At 43.5% G+C, this 19,099-nt stretch overlaps 1 protein-coding gene across 5 annotated transcripts in view; it reads right to left on the bottom strand.

The window, feature by feature from the left end:
• pcsk5b (proprotein convertase subtilisin/kexin type 5b) overlaps positions 1-19,099 on the bottom strand; it is a 73,134-nt gene that overhangs the window by 50,436 nt on the left and 3,599 nt on the right. For all 5 annotated transcript variants that reach the window (XR_006838583.1, XM_046347852.1, XM_046347853.1 and 2 more), the window contains exons 2-8: positions 14,754-14,858; positions 8,664-8,810; positions 4,953-5,096; positions 4,743-4,819; positions 2,193-2,281; positions 1,928-2,100; positions 487-699 (exon numbers count right to left, since the gene is read on the bottom strand). Coding sequence is in view for 4 of the 5 variants with exons in the window: in XM_046347852.1 (XP_046203808.1) it covers positions 487-699; positions 1,928-2,100; positions 2,193-2,281; positions 4,743-4,819; positions 4,953-5,096; positions 8,664-8,810; positions 14,754-14,858 (948 nt within the window). In the remaining variant the exon portion in view is untranslated. The remainder of the gene's footprint in view (positions 1-486; positions 700-1,927; positions 2,101-2,192; positions 2,282-4,742; positions 4,820-4,952; positions 5,097-8,663; positions 8,811-14,753; positions 14,859-19,099) is intronic.

The following is a 19,099-nucleotide window of genomic DNA, read 5'->3' as shown; positions in this document are numbered from 1 at the left end:
ATGTGACAAGACACTGCCAGACAAGCTGGGACAAAAGGGCCAACTGTCACAGTCTGTCCAACTGTCTGTCCCAATGCACCCTGGGCCAGGGGGTCAGCCCAGGACACAGCTTGACCAACACGCTGACCTCTATCACCCAGCCTTGGGTTCAAAGGTCACAGGCTTTACAAATAAAGCCTGTTTCTGGCTTTGCCAGCTCAGGAATTAGTTACATGTTAGTATGCCATCAAGTCGGCCTAAATAACACAACATAGCGGCATTAGCACACTAGTGCACTTTCTCGCTCACACACACTAGTTCTGTCCTCACTCTGCTGTTGCATGTTGTGGTAAGAGTGGAGGAACATCCACATACACTTTATCCCGCCCCCTCAGAGACAGACTTACTATCTTCCGGTCATAGTTTTCTCCGCTGCTGTAGGTGGTGGTAAGAGGGTGGAGGAACATCCACATACACTTTATCCCGCCCCCTCAGAGACAGACTTACTATCTTCCGGTCATAGTTTTCTCCGCTGCTGTAGGTGGTGGTGAGGGTGGAGGAGCACTCCTCCAAGTACCAGGGCTTGCGTCCGCTCTCAGCGGTGCTGGAGATGGAGATGGTGTAAATGCTGTTGGTGTAGCCATCACAGGAGCAGTGGTCCCGGCTCCGCCCGCCGTTCCCTGACGCCCACACAAAGATGGAGCCGCGCCCCTTCCTTCCCTGGCAGGAAATCAAATCAATATAAATTAGATCAGAGGTGGGACTTCCTGCGCCCGGCAACAAAGAAAGTTCTCCCTCCACCTGAATGCTGAAATGGTAATCGCAAGTGAACGCAGCAGTGGAGGGGGAATTCTAAAATGCTGTGTTCCATTTCTTTGAGTGTTTCTCTTATGTAACCTACTTGTTGTGTCTATGTACTGACATGTATGTGTAACTGATAAAAGTAACTGTAACTAATAACACACGTTAACGGATGTAAAAAGTATTTGTCTGTAACGTCTTTCTTGTTACGTGTCGGACACAAGGAAGACAAGCTGTCGCCATTGGCGTCAGCTAATGGGGATCCTAAAAAAAGTCAACATCTCTGTGTGATTGGCAGGGACACGGGAGGAAGCCTACCGCTCTGAGCTCTGACTATCACTCAAACACACACACACACACACAGAGGGGATAAAAGGTAAAGGGTAGCACTTCAAAAGGCCTCTGTCAGCCAGTGATAAGAGAGAGAAGCCCCTCTGAGTGAAGAGTGGACCAAACGCTGACGGACAGCTTGGACCAGCTATGAAGGGAGGCGAGGGAGAGAGCGCAGGAAGGGAGGAGACTTCTTATAGAAAAGAGGGAGGCAGGAAAGAAACAAAAAAATAGAACATTTGCCCAAGAAAGCAGGTCACACAGACATAGCTATGTCTTACTATACTTGAGGACTTTTTGGGGACCAACAAGTGATTCCCATTCAAGTCTATTTTCCCTAAAATGAGGACAAGTGAGGACTGGCAAAAATATTCTTACTTCTCTGAATTTACTATTCTTGTGAGGACTTCTGGTACTCACAAGTATAGGAAAATATGTCCACACACACGTCATAATAGCCCAATAGACCTCTGCAGCTTCGATGCCAAACAGAGATGTACGTAACCCACCACTCTAACCATTGTTTCACTTTCTCCACAATCACAATGTCAGCAGCATTTCTGACTCAGCAAGGAGAGGGTGTTCTGACATCTCCACAAGTGGACTTTGTGAACACCATTCCCCTCCACTTAACCCTAGGCTTAGCTCCTCCTTTGAGCCATCTCCACAACATACTTATGAATATGGATACCATGCATGAATATGCTAATTAGACACAGCTCTTTAATCCAAATGTCTTGAAGGAAGCATTGATAACACTGGCCGCTGGTGTGAGTGTGTGTGTACACAACGTACAGTGTGCGCACGCGAGACGCACCATGCGGATACCGTTCTCGAAGGCTTGCCTGGCCAGAGAGGCGGGGCCATCCACCGTCTTGCCGTCATCATCGGGACCCCAGCTGGCACTGTAGATGTCAATATGCTGCGGCTGCAGACTCAGAGACTTGGCCTCAACCATGTCCGTCACGTCGCCGTCCAGCATCCGCACCCCTGAGAGAAACACACACAGAGTGAACACACACCCAAGCCCTCACACACTCACCACTGTTGAATAAGATTTAAAATAACCTTGAAACACTCACCCCCTATCCGAGCGTTGTAGGCGATTCCCACAGTGCAATGGGAGTTGTTAGCAGATGCAGCCACTTCCCCAGCACAGCGAGTTCCATGCCTAAAGAGGGAGGGACACACAGACACACATTTAAAATCTCTCACACACGCACATTAACAAACTCACAAATATGTAAACAGATTTACTGGGGCCTCCCGAGTAGCGCAGTGGTCAAAGGCACTGCATCTCAGTACCAGCTGTGCCACTAGAGATCCTGGTTAGAGTCCAGGCTCTGTCACAGCCAGGCACGACCAAGAGACTCATCGGGTGGTGCACGATTGGCCCAGCATCGTCCGGGTTAGGAGAGGGTTTGTCCAGCAGGAATGTCCTTGTCTCATTGCGCTCTAAAGACTCCTGTTGCAGGCCGGGCGCAGTGCACGCTGACACGGTCGCCAGGTGCATGGTGTTTCCTCCAGCACATTGATGCGGCTGGCTTCCGGGTTAAGCGGGAATTGTGTCAGGAAGCAGTGCGGCTTGGTTGGGTTGTGTTTCGGAGGTCGCACGGCTCTTGACCGTCGCCTCTCCTGAGTCCGTGCGGGAGTTGTAGCGAAGAGACAAGACTAACTACCAATTTGATCCCGTGAAAATTGGAGAGAAAAAGGGGTAAAAAAAATTATATAAAACAATTAAAAACTGAAGAATGCACAAACAGTCGGTATACCATTTGACAACATGCATATTTAAGAAAAAGAAGTGGAGAGAAGCGAGTGGAGTTCGACTTAGTTCAAGCTATGGGCTGGAGGAACAGGTCGACACATGGCCAGTAGCAGGGGCAGGGTCTTGTTCATAAGGCCACGCAATTTAAAACTGCTTCTTCCCTTTGGTGCCCAATGACGTGACCCTGGATTCAGAGGCAGCAGCAACTGAACTGGGATACATACAGCCCTCAAATATTTTCACAATGTGAAAGAGACAATGATTTGTATGTTTCCGAGCCCTCAACAAGCAAGGGCAACATTCTGCCAGACTGTAGCCGCGTGAACAAGTGGCCCGGTTAGTGATGAGCGCAAACAAACAAGAGTGGGTTTTAGGAGAGGAGGAAGAGTCAAAGACATTCTCGCGCTCGGCACGACCAGCCCTCCTGCCGAGAACATCTGGAACAAGCGGCCAAGAGTCACCACTGACCGCTGTCATGGCAACCCAGCATCTACACATTGGCAGGCAGGGTGCGCACACAGAATTCCATGCTCAAACACACACACACACGCCCTCGCTAGGCTAAAGGTTCTACTGTAGTGTATTCCATCACCTGGCTGAAACCTCTACACTTATGGCAGCCGTATGGACAGTTTGTTGAGCCAACATTCAAATCCTTCAGTCCTGTTTGGCTTCACACAGCGCCATAGTCTTCCTGAGTCTCCTCTACATATGTGTGTGTTGGTTGTGTTGTCTGCCCTCAGCCCATCTCCATGCCATGCCTGCTCCAAGTCAGTCTAAACCAGACCATCTGTGCGATGAATAAAGGGCGATGTGAATAACACACTGTCTGGATCAATCCTGGAGGTCAATCCTTTGTTTAGCTCATGGAAGTGGAGTTTTACATTATAACAGAGATTCTACCACATGGAAATGGCCAAATTCACCAGCAGATGTGTTCCTCATAAGCAGAAAGAACAGCTTGTTCTCCTCTAGAAACACACACAGACCCAGAATAGGTAACAAAAACACAGTGGATGCAAGGTTATTGTCTGTTTACTTTGAACAGCTGAGAAACTGCTGATTTAGAGAGAGGGACTGAGTCGGTAGAGGGGAGTGTATCCAAACCATTCTGGTGTCTTTGTTTGGTCTGGATCAGAAGTGGCAAGTCCTCCCGCTTAAAATCAGTACCATGTCATAAAGCTAGAGCCGACAAATTGAATCACCTACGACCACACTCGTGTCTCTAACCAAACGTATTGAATAGGGACATAGCAAGTGTATCAACAGTGTGGGGAAGCTTTCATAAACGGTGTTCCCTCAATGTTTATATGATCACTTAGAATATGTCCTCCAAGAAAAGTTGGGACGATGGAAAGATACAAGTCTGTCTGAAAATGCGTGTAGTGTGTAGGCTTTAGGTAGCTAGCAAGAACACACCAATGTCTGTGTTCCAATAGCCTCGCTAGCAGCATACTACCTAGAATAAAGTCATGAGTTGGGCCATGCATTCTAAGCAGTATGCTAGTATGGACATTGGAACGTACCCATTATTGTGACAGACTTGTCAACGAGCCCCACTCAGAGGGAGAGGTGGAAAGAGAGAGAGAGAAAAAGAGAGAGGGAAGGGCAAAGTGAGAGAGCGAGGGAGAGAGCAGACCATGATCCGTCTAAAGCAGTGGGCTAGTTAACCTCCTGTCTCTTTAAGAAAACAAACTACCACAGAGTACTGAGCGTTAGCCAAGGCATTTGGGCTAGAACGTCCAAAACCACTGACAGCCAAACTGGCACAGGACACAGGGCTCCCAGGCAGAGAAGAGCCACACACACACACACACACACACACACACACACACACATGTGATGCTGTGACCTGGTATCTTACTTATTCTCGTTGCTGGCATCATAACGGGGCATGGGGTCCATGTCGTTCCCGTTGACATCATAACTGGCCTGGTTGTCCTGGAAACAGAGGGAAAAGCTTTCACCATCATGGTCTTGGCCGAGCAGCATAAATCCTCCAATGGCTGAACACGCCACACACACACTCCTACTACAACACACATACCCCATTCCAAAACGCACCCACACTCACGTAGTTCTGAATGAGGTCGGGGTGGTTCCTCTCGATGCCGTCGTCTAGGATGGTGATCACCACGTCCTTCCCTGTGTAGCCCCTCTTCCATGCCCCCACTATGTTCATGTCCGACTGGCAGTTATGGATGTCATCGTTACAGTGCTGGCACACACACACACACACACACACACACACACACACACACACACACACACACACACACACACACACACACACACACACACACACACACACACACACACACACACACACACACACACGTCACTGGAATAGTGCTGAAATAAAACTAGCAACCCACTTAAGTGGTAATTACAGTTCTGGAACAGTGAGACATCTGTGTTGTGGCAAAAGTGTGATCACATATATATAGGCCCTGCTTGAGTACTTTTCAAATGCAGCTTTCCACCCTCCGTTACTTAAAGCAATCACTGATCTGACATGTCTGGGTTGGTGAAAGATATGAAGTGGGGTTCTTGCTTTAACCTATCAAATCATTCTAGATCATCAGTGAATAGCCCAATGAGAAAATAAACAAAGCATTTTAACAGCTGTCAAGCAGGTCCAAAGATGTCAGGAGAAAGTCAGTTGTAGGCTAATGCCCAGGTTAACAAATGCCAATGGACATGAACATGGACAAAAGGTACTAAACAAGTACTGCCTAAAACAGTAAACACTCATGATTTAATATTTATGACAAAGTCCAAGCTCTATCCTCTGTCCAAAAACACTGTACTGATAAGAACTAAGGTCAAAGTATTGGTGTTATCATTGCCAAGTTAACCATTGACAGAACCCAGAAGAAGAGCAAAAGACCAGAGAGCTTACAAATAGCGCACTCACACACAAAATGGAAGGGGAGTAATGATTTGTACGTGGATGTGACTAGCGGCCACAAGCGAGTGTAGTATTCTTTCGGTGTAGAGCTACATATCTTGTGCAGTCTGAACGGAGTCATTTGACACTGCTGTGGGCATTTAAAATCCTCTCAATGTCAGATCAGCTTAAATATTGCAGATAGTTTTCTTTGCATATATACACTAAAGTTCAAAAGTTTGGGGTCACTTAGAAATTGTTTTTGAAATAAAAGCACATTTTTGTCCAGTAAAACTGAAGATCTCATACAACACTGTACCACTCCCTTTACAGAACAGAGCAAACTTGCCCTAACCAGAATAGAAAGGATTGGGAGGCCCCAGTGCACAACTGAGCAAGAGGACAAGTAAATTAGAGTGTCTAGTTTGAGAAACAGACTCCTCAAGTCCTCAACTGGCAGCTTCATTAAGTAGAGACTGCAAAACACCAGTCTCAACGTCAGTGAAGAGGCGACTCCTGGATGCTGGCCTTGTAGGCAGAGTTCCTCTGTCCAGTGTCTGTTCTTTTGCCCATCTTAATATTTTATTGGCTAGTCTGAGATATGGCTTTTTCTTTGCTACTCTGCCTACACAGGTGAGGCTGGAGATCACTCCGTCATGCTGATTGAGTTCGAATAACAGACTGGAAGCTTCAAAGGGGGGTGGTGGTGCTTGGAATCATTGCTCTTCCTCTGTCAACCATGGTTACCTGCAAGGAAACACGTGCAGTCATCATTGCTTTGCACAAAAAGGGCTTCACAGGCAAGGATATTGCTGCCAGTAAGATTGCACCTAAATCAACCATTTATCGGATCATCAAGAAGTTCAAGGAGAGCGGTTCAATTGTTGTGAAGGCTTCAGGGCACCCAAGAAAGTCCAGCAAGCGCCAGGACCATCTCCTAAAGTTGATTCAGATGCGGGATTGGGGCACCACCAGTACAGAGCTTGCTCAGGAATGGCAGCAGGCAGGTGTGAGTGCATCTGCACGCACAGTGAGGTGAAGACTTTGAGGATGGCCTGGTGTCAAGAAGGGCAGCAAAGAAGCCACTTCTCTCCAGGAAAAACATCAGGGACAGACTGATATTTTGCAAAAGGTACAGGGATTGGACTGCTGAGGACTGGGGTAAAGTCATTTTCTCTGATGAATCCCCTTTCTGATTGTTTGGGGCATCCGGAAAAAAAGCTTGTCAGGAGAAGACAAGTTGAGTGCTACCATTAGAATTTGGCCATTTCCATGTGGTAGAGTGGGTTCACTCACAATTTTGCCTAAGAACACAGCCATGAATAAAGAATATGTTCTTTACATACAACACATTCTCTGAGAGCAACTCCTCCCAACCACCCAGGAACAGTTTGGTGACAAACAATGCCTTTTCCAGCATGATGGAGCACCTTGCCATACGGCAAAAGTGATAACTAAGTGGCTCGGGGAACAAAACATTGATATTTTGGGTCCATGGCCAGGAAACTCCCCAGACCTTAATCCCATTTAGAACCTCAAACCTCAAGAGGCAGGTGGACAAACAAAACCCCACAAATTTGACAAAATCCAAACATTGATTATGCAAGAATGGGCTGCCATCAGTCAGGATGTGGCCGAGAAGTTAATTGACAGCATGCCAGGTCGGATTGCAAAGGTCTTGAAAAAGAAGGGTCAAAACTGCAAGTGTTGACTCTTTGCATCAACTTCATGCAATTGTCAATATAAGCCTTTAACACTTATGAAATGCTTGTAATTATACTTCAGTATCCCATAGTAACATCTGACAAATTTCTAAAGACACTGAAGCAGCAAACTTTGTGGAAATTAATGTCATTCTCAACTTTTGGCCACGACTATAGGCAACTCCATAAGCAAATAGGTAAACTGCAACATGACTAAAGAGTTAATCAGGGTGATTTTTTTCCACAAATAGACAGGTATTTTCCTTTCCATGGTAACACAATCTTGTCCATTTTTGGTAACTTTATTAACATTATTGGAGAGCATTTATTTATTTATTGATATGTATACCGAGTATATCCACATCACACCATTTTATTGGTAAACTACATGGTAATGTAAAATTTTTATTTTTTAGTGATCCAATATTGTACACTTATAATTTGGTTGTAATCCAGAGAGGTTAGTTAAAGTATCTAGATCCTCTGAAGCTGTGGAGGGATCCAAATTGTGGATTTGAATAGAAAACAGTAATCAGCGTACAACACCTTTCTTTTTAAGCCCTTATCGTTATTATTGTTGGATCTGATTTGAATAGCTAACATTTAGATGGCCATAATAAATAGATATGCTGATAGTGGACAACCTTGTTTTAATCCTCTTGACAGTTTAATACTTTGAGAAGTAGCCATTATTTACTATTTTACACTTAGGGTTACTATACATGACTTTAACCCGTTTTATGAGATTCTTCAAAATTGAAATGTTCCAGGCATTTATATATATAAAAACTCCAGTCGTACCTTATCAAAAGCCTATTGAAAGTCAGCAATGAATAGCAGGCCTGGTTTCCCAGATTTTTCATAGTGTTTTTGTTTCCAGTACTTGTCTTATATTACCTCCAATGTACCGTCCATGTAAAAAAGCTTTCTGATTAGAATTAATAATATCCGGCAATATCTTTTTTAATTCTATGCACTATACATTTAGCGATATACATTCCTCTCAATGTCATTTGAAATCTCAGGAAGATGTTTGAAAAGTAATCTAGACATTTGCCTTTGAGGCACGACACTCTTAGGCACACTACAACCAAGGTGCATGCACACACTGCCCCGCTCCATATATGGAGACCTCCATTAAGTAGGTCGTGACCCTTGACCCTGAGAGCTAGGGTGTGGTCCGCATACTTACTATGTACCACATACTGCTCCACTTGGCATCATTGAAGAATATGGACTGGGCGGGGCTGGTCTGGGAGGGGCTGGTGAGCTGGGGAGGGGCCGCCTTGTAATCCCTCTTGATCCGCCTTTTTACCACCTGCTGCTGAATCCACTCCACCTATAGCAGAGGCCACACCATTGCACAGTGAAGAAAGAAAAAAAGCATCAAAACATATCCAATGTTTGAACATGAATACGCAGGGTTGTTGGGCAAGCATGTTCAGAGTGGACAATGGGTGAGTTAGTTTTAAATAGGTGGTGGAATCTCCACCCACCCGGGGCACCAGGTCATGCAAAACTAACTTGCCCAATGGAAGATGGAGGGATATTTGTGGATAAGTACACAAAATAAAACACTGACCCAAAAAAATGTACAGTGGGGCAAAAAAGTATTTAGTCAGCCACCAATTGTGCAAGTTCTCACACTCAAAAAGATGAGGCCTGTAATTGTCATCATAGGTACACTTCAACTATGACAGACAAAATGAGAAAAAAAAATCCTGAAAATCACATAGTAGGATTTAATGAATTTGCAAATTATGGTGAAAAAAATAAGTATTTGGTCAATAACAAAAGTTTCTCAATACTTTGTTAAAGACCCTTTGTTGGTAATGACAGAGGTCAAATGTTTTCTGTAAGTCTTCACAAGGTTTTCACACACTGTTGCTGGTATTTTGGCCCATTCCTCCATGCAGATCTCCTCTAGAGCAGTGATGTTTTGGGGCTGTTGCTGGGCAACTTCCTCCAAAGATTTTCTATGGGGTTGAGATCTGGAGACTGGCTAGGCCACTCCAGGATCTTGAAATGCTTCTTACGAAGCCACTCCTTCGTTGCCTGGGCGGTGTGTTTGGGATCATTGTCATGCTGAAAGACCCAGCCACATTTCATCTTCAATGCCCTTGCTGATGGGAGGTTCACTCAAAATCTCTCAATACATGGCCCCATTCATTCTTTCCTTTACACGGATCAGTCGTCCTGGTCCCTTTGCAGAAAACAGCCCCAAAGCATGATGTTTCCACCCCCATGCTTCACAGTAGGTATGGTGTTCTTTGGATGCAACTCAGCATTCTTAGTCCTCCAAACACGACGAGTCAAGTTTACCCAAAAGTTATATTTTGGTTTCATCTGACCATATGACATTCTCCCAATCTTCTTCTGGATCATCCAAATGGTCTCTAGCAAACTGCAGACGAGCCTGGACATGTACTGGCTTAAGCAGGGGGACACGTCTGGCACTGCAGGATTTGAGTCCCTGGCGGCGTAGTGTGTTACTGATGGTAGGCTTTGTTACTTTGGTCCCAGCTCTCTGCAGGTCATTCACTAGGTCCCCCCGTGTGGTTCTGAGATTTGCGCTCACCGTTCTTGTGATCATTTTGACCCCACGGGGTGAGATCTTGCGTGGATCCCCAGATCGAGGGAGATTATCAGTGGCCTTGTATGTCTTCCATTTCCTAATAATTGCTCCCACAGTTGACTTATTCAAGCCAAGCTGCTTACCTATTGCAGATTCAGTCTTCCCAGCCTGGTGCATGTCTACAATTTTTTTTTCTGGTGTCCTTTGACAGCTCTTTGCCATAGTAGAGTTTGGAGTGTGACTGTTTGAGGTTGTGGACAGGTGTCTTTTATACTGATAACAAGTTCAAACAGGTTCCATTAATACAGGTAACGAGTGGAGGACAGAGGAGCCTCTTAAAGAAGAAGTTACAGGTCTGTGAGAGCCAGATATCTTGCTTGTTTGTAGGTGACCAAATACTTATTTTCCACCATAATTTGCAAATAAATTCATTAAAAAATCCTACAATGTGATTTTCTGGATTTTTTTTCTCTCATTTTGTCTGTCATAGGTGAAGTGTACCTATGATGAAAATTACAGGCCTCATCTTTTTAAGTGGGAGAACTTGCACAATTGGTGGCTGACTAAATACTTTTTTTTGCCCCACTATGTGAACACGCATACAAATTTCTCAGGTCACAATCAATATCTCAAACCTAATGGATTCGTTTCAAGGAATTCCTTGGTAAGCTCATCTCAGAAATTTGGGAATGTTGGGTAGGATTATTTTTGTAACGACTGCTGCCTTTCACTTTTACCCAAGGTAGCCAAATCATTCAGGTAAAACAATAACAAACCAGAGACGGAGGTGATCGACTTTAACATTCATACAAAGCTAAAAAAGAAAGAGTGAAAGAAAAAAATCCTATCAGAGTGAAGTATGACCTACTAAAACAATCTGTCAGTTTCTCCAGAGAGCAGAGGGAAAAGAGATGAGGAACGACAGAAAAAAAACTGGAAGAAAGAGAGAGTGTGATTGAGAGATAGAGGAGAGAAAAGGGTGTTACAAAAGGGGGGATAGAATGAGGAAAACAGGCAGAAAGAAGGGGTGGGGGGGGACTGAGGGAGAAAGATTTCATAAGCCAGAATGTAATTAAATAAAAAAATAAAACATTTGTAACAATGATGGATGGCAATGATCATGTGAAGACAGAGCAGGCACAAGTCTCTGCTCATTTCACCAAGTCTGTCATCAGTTTCAAAGCAACCATTTACACACCTCATTAAGCTCAGAACAGCAGAGCCATCATTATACGCGTGCGTGTCTGTCTAGAGCTCCCTGTCTGTCTGCCCACCCAATGTCCATGTGTGTTTGTGTAACGGATGATAAGCGGTAAGCCTAATGCGGCGGTCCTCAGACCGTCACCTAGACAGGAAGTCCGACCGCCGGCAGCCAGTCCTCCATTAGTTCCACCACTGACCTGAGAGTCCACTGAGACGGAGAGAAGACGGATCCTCCCTCTCCAGATGGTGAATTGGACTCCTGAAATACAACTGCTTCTGCATTCCCCCTTCTTACGGATTTGGAGGTGGCTCTCTTGCTGACTTGGTCTGTAACCAAGGGCAACCAGGATCCCCAAAAAAAAATCCAGCTATACTTTAGAAGAGTCAGCTGAAATGGCACTTTAGAAATGCTTCCTTCCTTGATGGGATCACTGATAAAGCTAACGTTTCCTTGCTCAGAACATATGAAAGCTGGTGGTTCAATATTCCCAGTTAAGAAGTTTTAGGTTGTAGTTATTACAGGAATTATGACGTGACGACTATTTCTCTCTATACCATTTGTATTTCATATACCTTTGACTATTGGATGTTCTTATAGGGACTTTAGTATTGCCAGCCTAATCTCGGGAGTTGATTGGCTTGAAGTCATAAACAGCGCTGTGCTTCAAGCATTGCTAAGAGCTGCTGGCAAACACAGTAAAGTGCTGTTTGAATGAAGGCTTACGAGCCTGCAGCTACCACCACTCAGTCAGACTGCTCTATCAAATAAGACTTATCATATAATAAACACACAGAAATACGAGCCTTAGGTCATTAATATGGTCAAATCCGGAAACTATCATTTCGAAAACAAAACATTTATTCTTTCAGTGAAATACGGAAGCATTCCGTATTTTGTCGAACGGGTGGTAACCCTCAGTCTAAATATTGCTGTTACATTGCACAACCTTCAATGTTATGTCATAATTATGTAAAATTCTGTCAAATAAATTACGGTCCTTGTTAGGAAGAAACACAGTTCGCTATGAGCCAGGCGGCCCAAACTGTTGCATATACCCTAATAATAATAATATATGCCATTTAGCAGACGCTTTTATGTGTGCATACATTCTACGTATGGGTGGTCCCGGGGATCGAACCCACTACCCTGGCGTTACAAGCGCCATGCTCTACCAACTGAGCTACACCCTGCTTGCACTGAACGCAAAAGAAGAAGTGACAATTTCCCTAGTTAATATTGCTTGCTAACATGAATTTCTTTTAACTAAATATGCAGGTTAACAAAAAAAACACTTGTGTACTGATTAAGAAAGTTCTTGATTTCTAAAATAAGAATTTGTTCTTAACTGACTTGCCTTGTTCAATAAAGGTAAAATAAAAATGTTTATGCTTAGGTACATTTGGGCAACGAACGTGCTTTTTTCACGAATGCGCTTCTGTTAAATTTGTTATTTTACCTTTATTTTACTAGGCAAGTCAGTTAAGAACAAATTCTTATTTTCAATGACGGCCTAAGAACAGTGGGTTAACTGCCTGTTCAGGGGCAGAACGACAGATTTGTACCTTGTCAGCTCGGGGATTCGAACTTGCAACCTTTCGGTTACTAGTCCAACGCTCTAACCACTAGGCTACCCTGCTGCCCCAAATCGTCACCCGTTTGACGAAGTTGAATTAGACTGACTCAATGATAAATTAACAGGCACCACATTGATTATATGCAACGCAGGACAAGCTAGTTAACCTAGTAATATCATCAACCATGTGTAGTTAACTAGTGATTGTTTTTTTTATAAAGATAAGTTTAATGCTAGCTAGCAACTTACCCTGGCTCATTGCAGCCACAAAGTCCTTTTGACGCTGCACTTGCGTAACAAGTGGTCAAGCCTGCCACGTAGTTTCCTTATGGTTTGCAATGTAATCAGCATCCAAAAAGGCAGATTACCGATTGTTATGAAAACTTGAAATCGGCCCTGATTAATCAGCCATGCCGATTAGTCGTTCCTCTAGTTGAAACAGATTCCTCCATGAAAAACACTATTCTCCAATGTGCTAGTGGCCATCGAGGGTGAGCATTTGTCCACTGAAGTCAGTTATGACGCTTAACTGCAGTCAGGTCAAAAGTCTGGTGAGGACAACGAGCACGCAGATGAGCTTCCCAGAGACGGTTTCTGACAGTTTGAGCAGAAATCATTCAGTTGTGCAAACCCACAGTTTCATCAGCTCTCCAGGTGGCTGGTCTCAGACAATTCCGCAGGTGAAGAAGCCAGATGTGGAGGTCCTGGGCTGGTATGGTTACACGTGGTCCGCAGTTGTGAGGCCATTTGGACATGGTGCCAAATAGTCTAAAAACGTTGGAGGCAGCATATGGTAGAGAAATTAACATAAAATTACCTGGCAACAGCTCTGGTGGAAATTCCTGCAGTCAGCATGCCAATTGTATGCTCCCTCAACTTGAGACATCTGTGGCATTGTGTTGTGTGACAAAACTGCACATTTTAGAGTGGCCTGTTATTGTCCCCAGCACAAGGTGCACCTTTGTAATGATCATACTGCTAAGTCAGTTTAATCAAATTGCTGGGATGTTTTATTTCAGCTCATGAAACGAAAAACTTTACATTTCACATTTTTGTTCAGTGTACTTTGAGTGTCTGAAAATGGGGCCAAATGTCACTCGGATGAGGTTAGTCACACACCCGCTCTCCAAGCCGACGACCTTGGGCTGGTAACTTACTGACAGCCATGACCTTTGACCGTGTCCCACATGCGCCAGGCGGTGCGTCAGCAAGCCATAAAGCCATTATCACTGCCTTGTCACCATGGAGACCTGCGTGCCAACAGGTAGATCACACACACACAAGGTGTGTCCGCTACACCCAACTGACTCACACACATACAGATGACTGTCATTAGACAACTAAGCATAACAAAGTGATTATTTCTATAACCGGCTCCACGGACTGACCCCAGTGCATCCATGATAGAGAGCAGCCCGAAAACAGCAGTGAAATGATACTGGCATCAGAATGGTAATGATATGACACTGATCCCTGTACAATAGTGATGGGAGCAGAAAGACTCCCAGCGCAGACTGCAGACCCAGCTGACATCATCCCTGTCAACCCTTCACACAGGAGAGAAACTTCAGGGGAAGAAGGGAGAAAGGGAAAGAGAGAGAAAAGAGAAGAACACTGGTGTATCAATGGCAAACTGCCTCCTGCCCCAAGGGGAGTCTTGTGTAATAAACAGAGTCAAAGTTGAAACGGGCCAACATATCCAGCAACAGTTTATAATACATAATTCAAAGATCTCTCATTGACTGACAACTATGCTCAGCAGTGCTATGGCTGGTAGACTTTCCATCGGTGTACTGAACTACAGTTGTGCCCTGTAATGTACGCGTCATCAGGGCGAGACCAAGGGTGGTGTTCTGTGACTCATCAATAATGCAGGCGTGTGTCGATGACCTGGTGGGGTGGCCCGCCAGCACGGTGAGGCGAGGCTTACCTTGGACTCCATCGAGAGGAAGCTGTGGCCACCGCGACTGGAGAGAGTTGACCTTTTGATGGTCCTGCTGTGAAAGAAGTGATAATGGTCCTTCAGGTCGCCAATCTACCGGAAAAAAACACACCACGATCAGTCTACAGTAAAAACACTGGTTGCATTCAAACGTCAACCAAATCAGACAGAGGAATTAAACAATGTAACCTGTGAACCACAAACCTTCAAAACAAGAAAGACAGACAGACATGAGGCAGGCGAAGTGTGATTAACTTTAATAATTCAGAGGCAGATTATCAAACAGCAATGGCTGCCAGGTGTCATATACCCTTCCCATTGACCCAGGGCTTTAGAGGAGCTACCCATGGGACTGTATCAAGCCCCTATATCCTTTCAGGTAACTCACAACAATGTTTCACAAAAGATGTCTGCAGAAAGAATGCAGAAATTACATTATTTAATAAACTGTGTATGCTGAAATCAAGACCCGGTTCAGACCGTCCCAAAAAATGACATCTGTGGACGTTGAAACCAAGGCCAGGGGCAAATTGACCCGATTCCAAATGACAGAAAACAGTTATGAGCTGAACATAACTGTATGCCAGTGGAAGGGAGGACAGTAAGCAGGTGAAGCAACTGTGGTTAGTGACTACTATTATTTTGTATTGTAGCCAATGCAGTAAGTCCGGTACTGAGTAGTAAATCCGTTACGGAGTTTTAAATCACTTAGTAATTCATAAACAAAAATGTACTTCAGTAAAAACACTAACTAATTGGTAGGTCTACCTTTATTTGTTCATTCAATTAATTTAAAATTACCCTCCATTAGAAAATGTAAGTTTTTGGTAACGGATTTACAAAGCAATGTTCCTTAAACATACAATAGGCAAATCATTTCCCCAAAACTCAATTTAAGCATTGATATTGATTGGCAGGGATCTTTACGTCAAAATTGTTTATTTCTAATACCCTTTAAAGACTTTCTGGTAGATGTTTTCGAAAATCCCTTTTCCATCTGTTTGACCAGAAGTTAAATCCATTACTTATGCCTAATTTAGAAGATGGAAAATGGTTGAAAAATGTATCTATGCCTTAATTTCCCAAAAAGAGACTCATGGCTGTCATTTGACACCCAATTTGATGTGCTCCTACGAACTTCACGTAGATGCTCATGGGTCCTTTAACATGGAAATCACCCTAACACACTTGTTAGCTAGCTTTAACCATCTAACTAAAATATAATGTTCATACCATTCCATGGGAATCAAACCCACAACCCTAGTGAAATTATCTACCAACTGCCTTACTCCCTCTCCATCCATCTGTGTGTTTCTGTATCATTGTATGTTTTCATATCTCTATCCCTGTCAACTGAATGACACTGTCCTTCTCAGTCACCCACTCTGTTCACATCCCCTTCTCCCCTACCGTTTTGTTTTTCTCTGACAATCTCTTGCGTCTGCTAAATGACATAAAATGTAAATGTAAATGTGTCCACAACAGTATTTATGTACACGCAGCCATTTCTCTGTTTTGCCAAGTCGCCCTCGCAAAATAGGTTTTTAACCTCAATGGGTCTTACCTGGATAAATAAAGGTCTTCCTCAACTTCATTATCGCATGAATGTCCCTAAATAAAACAACCTACTTTCATCCTGAGAAAAATTATAATCATGGGAACTTAGTGTCAAGAACTTTATTTATTTCATACACATGTATGCCTTTTTTGTGCAATCTTAATATTCATAGCCAGTAGTACCTCAATGTTCTCAAGACCTGAATGTGTGGGGTCCCCATGAGAGAGAGCGAGAATGTGACAGTGCACTTAAGGCATTAGTGTCAAAGTTCAGGTTAGGAGACTGGTGCAATATTGCCGCCTGGGAGCGTCTTTCAGAGCTTTAAGGCATCAACATATTTCGGGTCGGCTGGAGCTTTAAAAGACCTTCACTTGAAAAACAAGAAAAAAGCTGCAATAGTACCGTTTGTCCACCTTGAGACACCGTAGCCAAGAGTCTGAATTCATCTCAGATAAATCAAAAACCATTTAATTTTACATCTAAGATGTTCAGTGCAGTATTTCAAGTTTAAAAAAAAATGTGCATGAAAACAATGTCTCCTGTTGAATGACAAACACTTCCTTGAAGAATCCCTACTGGTGACCAATCACTGGTCAAAGGGCAAACTTTGGCTTGCCTCAAGACAAAAATGTTGTGCACTCGAAACAGCCGAAAAACTCCTCCCAAACGATGCCTAACACCTAAAACATCACAAAATATGCACTAACTGTTTCGACTGGGAAGCATACGGTAAGATTAAAAAGGGAATGGGGGGGGGGGTATAAGACTCTCAGTTCTATAAAGGAGGGCTGGCTGGTATATGGGCACCATATAATTATGGAGAAGAGGGGCGGGAGGTGTGAGGGCAGGATGTCCCTGTGATTATCCTAGTCCACAACAGCAATTTTCCACCTGTCAGAATATGTAGTATTGCCTTCTCTGTGGAGAGAGCGCTTTGGATAGCCTGGTTTTGTCATTGCTAGATATTTCTCCCATATAGACCACCCTCTTAAATGTGTGTCGCTAAGCAACCAAATGTTGCCTACTCTGAACTTGCACGGGCCTCTCTGATTACAAGGAGAATTGTTGAACAAAATGACATCACAATTAAATCCAGCAAGTGTGCCCATATCTCCTCTTGGCTATTGCATTTTGTTTCCAGTGTTGTACCTGACAGCAGTTATGGATGAGAGGGTTGGTGGTGACAGTAGACGTTACTTAGGAATGACATCAACAGGCACACACCATAACAGATATGCAGAATGGATATATACTTTCAGAGCAATTCACATTATCAAACCCTTGGCAACGTCAATGCATGCTTTCCATCCTTCCTTTACTGTGGCCATTTATAATCTCAGCCGCTTGTAATTTTATAAGGTTATTAAAATATTAATCTTGCAGCTCATTTGGTTAAAGTATGCGTTAAAGCTAGAATCCTTAATTGAAACAAAGTGCTGTCCCTGCCCGTTTTGCTAAAAAACTAAGGATTGGGCTGAAGAAATGTAACCACTCAAATGCAGACAGAGCTATGGATGCAAGGACTGACCATCCAGGATATCAAATGTATAGTTAACTAGAGGTCGACCAATTATGATTTTCAATGCCGATGCCGATTATTGGAGGACCCAAAAAAAAGCCGATACCGATTAAATCGGGCGATTTTTATAATTTATTTATTTGTAATAATGACAAATTACAAACAATACTGAATGAACACTTATTTTAAATTAATACATCAATAAAATCAATTTAGCCTTAAATAAATAATGAAACATGTTAAATTTGGTTTAAATAATGCAAAAACAAAGGGTTGGAGAAGTAAAAGTGCAACATGTGCCATGTAAGAAAGCTAAAGTTTAAGTTCCTTGCTCAGAACATGAGAAAGCTGGTGGTTCCTTTTAACATGAGTCTTCAATATTCCCAGGTAAGAAGTTTTAGGTTGTAGTTATTATAGGACTATTTCTCTCTATACCATTTGTATTTCATTAACTTTGACTATTGGATGTTCTTATAGGAACTTTAGTATTGCCAGTGTAACAGTATAGCTTCCATCCCTCTCCTCGCTCCAACCTGGGCTCGAACCAGGAACACAATGACAACAGCAACCCTCGAAGCAGCGTTACCCATGCAGAGCAACTACTCCAAGTCTCAGAGTGAGTGACGTTTGAAACACTATTAGTGCACACCCCGCTAACTAGCTAGCCATTTCACATCGGTTAAACCAGCCTAATCTCGGGAGTTGATAGGCTTGAAGTCATAAACAGCTGCTGGCAAACGCACGAAAGTGCTGTTTGAATGAATGCTTACGAGCCTGCTGCTGCCTACCATCACTCAGTCAGACTGCTCTATCAAATCATAGACTTAGTTATAACATGATAACACACAGAAATACGAGCCTTAGGTCATTAATATGGCCCAATCCGGAAACTATCATCTCGAAAACAAGACTTTATTCTTTCAGGGAAATACGGAAACGTTCCGTATTTTATCTAACGGGTGGCATCCATAAGTCTAAATATTCCTGTTACATTGCACAACCTTCAATGTTATGTCATAATTACGTAAAATTCTGGCAAATTAGGCGGCCCAAACTGTTGCATATACACTGACTCTGCGTGCAATGAACGCAAGAGAAGTGACACAATTTCACCTGGTTAATATTGCCTGCTAACCTGGATTTCTTTTAGCTAAATATGCAGGTTTAAAAATATTTACTTCTGTGTATTGATTTTAAGAAAGGCATTGATGTTTATGGTTAGGTACACATTGGAGCAACATTACGCACCATATCGAT

This window comes from Oncorhynchus gorbuscha, linkage group LG04 (genome assembly GCF_021184085.1).
Source record: "Oncorhynchus gorbuscha isolate QuinsamMale2020 ecotype Even-year linkage group LG04, OgorEven_v1.0, whole genome shotgun sequence".
NCBI classification, from domain to species: domain Eukaryota; kingdom Metazoa; phylum Chordata; class Actinopteri; order Salmoniformes; family Salmonidae; genus Oncorhynchus; species Oncorhynchus gorbuscha.
The sequence above is the reverse complement of the archived record's forward strand: the minus strand, read 5'-3'. Positions and strand labels throughout refer to the sequence as shown.